Consider the following 7,247-nt stretch of genomic DNA (forward strand, 5'->3'; position numbering starts at 1 on the left):
ACCAACACTTCAGCTCATTTTATGGATGGAATGCCTGTTGTCATCAGTTTAAATGTGTAAGGTGGAGGCAGCCATGTGGGGAATTGGAAAGCAGAAGTGTCTTCTAAGTTTTTGTTTATAGGACAGCTAAAATGATAGTTTAAATGGTAAAGTAAAAGGGGAAAAATACGTGTGTGTGACGCTAAATAATCCATGTGTTCTCATGTTATAGACACCAAACTATCCGTATACTGTGTGCATGAGACTGTAGAAAATATGCTTTTATTAAATATGTATTTATGAACTACTATGTTAAGATTAAGTGTAAGGCAAAACCCATTGGCTAAAGCACCCATGCAAGCCTAGCATGTATAGAATATCAAATGGGAAGGCTATATTACCTCTGAGTTTGACAATATTGTGACTGCTAATGGAATACTGTGTTCAATTCCGGTGTTAATTCAAGGGCCTTATGATAACCCAGAGAGGGATCAGAGAAACCAAAGGAGAATGATTAAGGATTGGAAAGTAGGACTTAGATTGAGCTTCTTAAGTCACTCTTATTTCGTTTATTGAAGAGAAGATAAAGAGGTGATTTGATCATTCTATAATACCAACATAGGGAACAAGAGCTTGGCACTAGAGAGACCTGCAATCAAGCATACAAAGATATACCAAGATCCAACTTATCTGAAGCTAGATAAATCCATACGAAAATAAAGCACAATTTTTAAAGAAGATGCATCTGACAAAGTGGCTCTTTGCCCACGAAAACGTATGTCCAACACTTTCGTTAGTCGAGTAGTCCCCAACCTTTAGAGGTGGCCGGGGGCGGGGCCACTCACGCGCCGGGTGCACCCGGCGCCGGCATGTTGCCTGGAGCCGCCCGACCACCTTGTGCGGTGGACCCGGGGCCGGTGTCGCTGCGCGCCTGGGGCCGGCACCGGCGCCCGCATGTGCCCTGGGGCTGGGGTCGCCTGAGCACCGCGCACCAGGTGCCGGTGCGTGTTGCGCACCTGGGGCCGATGCCTCCAGTGCACTGGGGGTGGGGCCGTCCCAGGTTGTCGGCGGGCGCACACAAATGCTCTGACTGGCGCCATGGCGCCCGCAGGCACCGCGCTGGGGACCACTAAGTTAGTCTATAAGGTGTCACCAGACTCCTCGCCACTTCTACCACAGTATAAAACTGAAATACTGAAGCTGGCCAAATGGGGCAGGACGTCACCTTTTTTAAATTAGAAAAAGCCACCCACTTGTATTTAAACGCGGTCAGTTTGACAGTTGCTCCTATCTCACTGTGTGTGTGTAAACAAATTCAGTGCGAGCGGCTGGGTGTTCTTCAGTCTTTGTATCTTTCTGTGCAATGAGGCGATGATGCACCAACGCCAGCCTGTCAGAGCTTCCCCGTGACAAATGCAGACACCCCCCCCCCGCCCCCGCAATTCAAGCGTTCAGTTCGATGAGGGGGCTGTTCCTTTAAAAACAAACGGCGCGGCCCCGGGCCCTCGCGCCTGGGCGCTCTGAGTCCTCACTAACCCCAACGCTTACACGGCTCCCCTACGGACTCAGCCCTGCCTGCGACGTCTTGCTGCGGCCACCGCGCTCAACCCGCGGCCAGGGGCTGCAACCGCCGCCCGCTCGCTGCGGCCCGGCAGCGCGGAGGACTCCGCCTCTGCGCCCCGCTACTCCGCGGGCGGGTCCTGCGCCCCTTGTCCCCTGCCTGGCAGCGCCGCTCGCTCAGAGCCCGCCCGACCCCAGCGCCCAGCAGGGGCGGCCCCGCCCTGCGCGCCCCTACCCGCACCCTTCCCTTTCCGGCGTCAGAGGTCGCGTGATGGCCCGGATGGAACGCGGCTATATAAGCACCGCGCGCGCGCCGCCCTGTCTCTGCTGCTTCGCGCGCCGCTCCTGACTCACCGCTGTTCGCTGGGCCGCGCTGCCCGCCCCGCCCGGGAATAAGTCGGTCAGGACGACTCTGTGCGGCCATGGTGAGCGGGGAGGTCGGAGGGGGGGCGCGCGGCGCTTTCCCCGCTGGCGCGCGGCTGCTTGGCCAGGCCTCTCCTCGCCGCGTGCTCCGTCGCGCTCCCGGCCTCGCTGCGGCTGCCCCGGCGGGGCTCATCTCCACCGCGACAGGGCGCTGGGCTGGCGAGACCCCGCTGCAGCGACTGTCTGCGCTGACGGTGAATCGGGGGCGGCATTGGCCAACGGGCTGAGACTGAGCTGGCCCTTGCGGCTAAACGCTGCCAGCCGCAGATGCGTGTGCTGCTACGACGGGGCGGCATCTTGGCCCACGGCGATTGTGGTTGCATCTCGTTCCCCTCATAAATAGTCCTACATAAATAGGCCTTACAAATTAAATTGAGGGAAGGGTCCTGTATGTTGTGGCCCTGCTGCCTCTAGAAACCTTTCGCTAGTTAAACTTTATCTCGTCAGTGCGATGATTGCAATCCCGTGCCATTTGCAAAATAAACACGAGTATCTTTTTAAAAGTCCTAGCCAATATTGCCATCAAAAGAAAGGGTCCTACTTCCATATAATAGATAATGGCAATAACGTGTAAATACTGTTGACCTAAATCTGTTAATACAGTTTGGACCTCCCTGGTCAAGCAAAGACTCTGGTTGCTAGCCAAAGAGGTCCCTGGGGCAAGAGAGGTTTAACTTTTAAATGGATTGCCTTTCCTTTCTGATTCCTCTGAGACGTATCTTTCACCAGTGATAAAATAAGATTGTTTTTCCTTAATGTTTCCCTTTTCCCATCAGAAATCAGAACAAACGTACTAGTGTATCTATCATCTTCCCAAATGAATTTAAGATTCAGTCTCATGATGCATATCTATAATTGCCTGTCCAGACACCTCTTTGTTCTTTATCACCTGACTGGACTGAACTTAAGATATTGGCATTTTTCTCTTTTTGACTTCTTGCTATGAAACAAAAACTGGTTCACTTGCATAAGATTTGTATGTTGCTACCTGGTTAGAGACAAGGTGAGTGATAGGAATATATTAGCTGTTGGTGAGAGAGTTCCCATTCTAGACCGTTCTTAAGGTCTGTGAAAGATACTAAGAGCTATGTATTTGATTTTTGTATTTAATTGTGACACTCAGTACCCTTTGCGTGGGGCATAGCCCCTAAGTTGGTGTAACCAAGTTTAGGCAGTTGCTTTATTTTGGAGGTGGCTTAGTGGCTAGATATGCCTGTCCATATAGTTACTCATCAGTATGGGATGCTTCTGCTGTTTTTCACGGTGAATGATTGATTGTTTTACAATAGTAGTGTGAAATAACATTTCTAAAACTGGATTCTTGCCCTTTCCTGTTCTTCTTTTTCCCCTCATTCAGAAGCATCACGGCTACATCTTTTTGATATGGTCTCTAATAAAAGTTATAAACTAAATATGTGTTCTGGATTTTAGTGAAGATACTTTAAAAAGCATACATGCAATACTGACCAGTTTGGCTATAGTTTCTAATTTTCATAATGTAAATGTTTCAGGCATTTAAAGATAGTGGCAAAGCACCTGTGGAACAGGAAGTAGCAATTCACCGAATTAGAATTACCTTGACAAGTCGCAATGTAAAGTCACTGGAGAAGGGTAAGTAGCACTTTTTTTAGGGTTGCTTATGATTTGAAGTTTTAAATGGGAAAGTTGACAACTTAGGTTATTTGCCTATGAGTTGTCAGTTGTGTTTATCTCAGCCATTGATTTACTCTTCCAGTGACTTAAAGTAAACTAGGAATAAACTTGTTAACCTGTTTTAAATGCTTTCTTTATCCCTGTTAAATTGTCTGTGAACTCTCTTGAACAATATTTTAGCTATGTGTTGTAAATAGTCTTCAAAAATAGGCCTGGTCCATGCTCTCAAAACAAAATATGTTTACACCATGTTAGTCTAAACTCTTAAGGTCTTTAACTATAATGTAACATTCTTTAAATGCAATTTTGGATAGACCTAAAAAGTAAAATTACAAGTGACTGTTAATTCTGCGGTGAGGTTTTTTTCATATGTAGTTGGCTATGAGGATAAATTGTCAGTTTGAAGTACTATGATTGCTATTTACGCTATTCTGAGCCAACAGTTTATCTGAAGTGGAAAATCAAGTTCAACTAAAAAAAACCTTATTAAAACAGTTGTGTATTCTCTTGCAGTCTGTGCTGATTTGATCAGAGGTGCCAAGGAAAAGAATCTAAAAGTGAAGGGACCTGTTCGCATGCCTACTAAGGTACTTACGGCTTAAGAGGCAGGAAAACTATGACCAGTTCTACAAGATTTTATTTGTAAATTACAAATAGTAAACCTGAGAGGGAATGCAGTCTGATTACACTGGATTGAGTATATATGAATTCTAGACAGTTAATGGTTAGTAGCTCACATAAACACGTGACTGAATTGCTTAATACAGTAGACTTCCGATAATCCGGGACCTATGGGTAGTGCCGGATTATCAAATATGCCGGACTATCAGGAGGTACTGTAAGATGGTTATATATGTACACTGTATACATTATATACTGTATATAAAGTGTTCTTAACCCTTTTTATTGTACATACTGTATACAGTATACTGTAATATTTTAGTTTTTAAGCCTTTTTTACCCTTTTTGCTCAGTTCAGCTGCTGCCGCTGTTACCTTGTGAGTCATTTTTTGCTGAAGCTCACTCACTAGGCTTTTGCCATTTTGATGCTGGACTATCAGGAGTGCTGGACTATTGGATGCCGGACTATTGGAGTTTTACTGTACAAACAACATGCTGAAGAGAAATGCAAAAGGGGATTTTGATCAGCTTTTTATCTGCATTTTTTTTTTTTTTTTAAACTTAATGGGTTGCATCTAGACTGGCATGATTTTGCGGAAATACTTTTAACGGAAAAGTTATTCTGTTAAAAGTATTTCCTCAAAAGAGCATCTAGATTGGCACGGATGCTTTTGCGCAAAAGCATCTGTGCCCAATCTAGACGCGCTTTTGCGCAAGAAAGCTCCTATGGCCATTTTAGCCATCGGGCTTTCTTGCGCAAAAAATTAAGGTGCCTGTCTACACTGGCCCTCTTGCACAAGCACAAATTCAAGTGGCCAGTGTAGACAGCTGGCAAGTTTTTGCACAAAAGCATCTGCTTTTGTGCAAAATCTTGCCAGTGTAGATGCACCCAATGCTGTTTTGGCAGGTATGAAAAGGATGGCCATCATAATAAGTAGAGTTGATTTTAATTAAAATATTGCTTACTTTTTTTTTGTTTGTTTGTTTTTGTTTTTACGTCACACCCATAAGGTTTTGATACTAGCATAAACCTCTGCATACATCTGACCTGTTGGTTACTGTTCCACTTTCTGTTACAGACTCTGCGAATCACTACTAGGAAAACACCATGTGGTGAAGGTTCTAAGACCTGGGATCGTTTCCAGATGCGTATCCACAAGCGTCTCATTGACTTACACAGCCCCTCTGAGATTGTTAAGCAGATCACTTCTATCAGCATTGAACCAGGTGTAGAAGTTGAAGTTACTATTGCTGATGCCTAAACACCTGGCATCTGCTTTAATAAAAGTTGATTTGTAACTTTTTATTGTTGGTTTGTAGTCCGTGAAATACAGTATTGACTAGAATTGTGAAACTTTAAACAAAGAACTGGAACAAAGTAGCATTAACTATCAAGAATTGTAGGCATTTTGAGGGGAACAGTTGGATAAGTTTTGAGGTGGAAAAATTATTTTCTTGTGTTTGAGATATAACTGCTTTTATGTATTTTGAAGATGGGAGAGAAGTGTGTCGTTTAAATAGCTATTAAACCTGAAAGGAACATTAACGGGGGAGGGAGGGGATTTCAGTGAATTTTATTTGAAATGTCTTATAGGCTGTATACTTGATCACTGTTCTCTGATAAAGTACACTGAAATGGTCCAAACCCTTTAGATAGCTTTTATACATCATAAAAAAAAGGCAATCATGCTTGCTTTGGGTGTTCTGTGGTTTTGCTAGAGCAGTGGTCACCAACCAGTAGATCTTGGAGCCTCTGACAGCCTCTTGGCCAAACCAGTCAGGATCACATATCAAGTGCCAGCACTTTCAGCTGCCACTCTCCTGACTGCTGTGCATCTCCTGCCTTTTGCCTTGGAGCTGTTCCCCTCAGGAGTCCCCTGCTTGCTGGGCGGGGGTGCCAATGTCAGGGTGTCCCCTTCCCCTCTTATCTCCATAGCACAGAGAAGGGGAAACAACAGGGCTTGAACTGGAAGGAGTTTGCTGGCTGCTTTTGGGAGTGGTGCAGGGCCAGGACAGGGATGAGCCTGCTTTTAGGCCCACTGCCCAGGAGCCACCTGAGATGAGCAGTGTCCAGCTGGAGCCCATATCCTGAAACCCTACCCCAGTATGAACCCCCCTGCTGCACCCGAAGTCCCTGCCCTATTCCTCAGCACCCCTGCATCCAAAGTGCTCCCAGGCTATGTCTAGACTGCCGGCTTCTTTCGGAAGAAGCTTTTCTGGAAGAAATCTTCAGCAAAAATTTCTAGAGGAGAGCATTTGCACAGCAAAAGTTAATCAAAAAAGCAGTCTGCTTTTTCGAAAGATAGCATCCATTTGGTGTGGATGCTATCTTTCGAAAAAACAGATTGCATCGAGAAAGCAATCTTGCATTTAATCTGTGATTACTGTGGACAGAATGGCCACCAGGGCACCTGTGCTTTTTCCTCTTCCCCGTCCACACTCCTTTTTCTGAAGAGCTCTTTCAGAAAAAGGCTTCTTCCTTGTAGAAAGAGGGTTTACCAATCTCAGGAAAAAAACCCTCTGTTCTTTCGTTTGGTTTTTTTTTTTTTTTAAACGTGATTGCAGTGTGGATGTAAGTGAAGTTTTTTTCAAAAAAACAGCAGTTTAGATATACCCCCCCAGAGCCTGCATCTAGAGCCCCTTCCAGTACCTCGACTGCCTGCCCCAAACTCAGCTCATCCCCCAACACTCCAAATCCCTTAATCCAAGCCCAGAGCCTGCATCCCAATCCTTTGCCCCAGTCCAGTGAAAATGAGGGAAGATGGGGAAGGGAGAGAGGATGGAGTGAGCAGGGGCGGGGCAGCGGAGAAGGGGAACAAAGGCAGAACAAGGGTATTTGGGTTTGAGGTAGATCTTGGATTGCTCTTAAATTAAAAAAGCGGTCTCATGCTTAAAAAGGTTGAAGACCACCGTGCTAGAGTATCTGCAAGAGCTACTGGGGATACTTATTGTGAGACTTCATTTGAAGCAGTGAGCATAGTGAATCTCTTAACCACTTCTAATTTCAAATA

General features: G+C 45.5%; 1 protein-coding gene and 1 non-coding gene across 2 annotated transcripts; both read left to right on the top strand.

Moving 5' to 3' along the window:
- Positions 1 to 1,873: 1,873 nt before the first annotated feature.
- Positions 1,874 to 5,535, top strand: RPS20 (ribosomal protein S20). Its single transcript, NM_001286916.1, has 4 exons — positions 1,874 to 1,964; positions 3,474 to 3,573; positions 4,129 to 4,202; positions 5,316 to 5,535. The coding sequence occupies exons 1-4, from the start codon at positions 1,962 to 1,964 to the stop codon at positions 5,496 to 5,498; spliced, it is 360 nt and encodes a 119-aa protein (NP_001273845.1). The 5' UTR covers positions 1,874 to 1,961; the 3' UTR covers positions 5,499 to 5,535.
- Positions 3,992 to 4,057, top strand: LOC112546289 (small nucleolar RNA U54). Its single transcript, XR_003089946.1, has one exon. It is a non-coding gene; the product is annotated as a small nucleolar RNA U54 (small nucleolar RNA).
- Positions 5,536 to 7,247: the final 1,712 nt, after the last annotated feature.

This window comes from Pelodiscus sinensis, chromosome 2 (assembly GCF_049634645.1).
Source record: "Pelodiscus sinensis isolate JC-2024 chromosome 2, ASM4963464v1, whole genome shotgun sequence".
NCBI classification, from domain to species: domain Eukaryota; kingdom Metazoa; phylum Chordata; order Testudines; family Trionychidae; genus Pelodiscus; species Pelodiscus sinensis.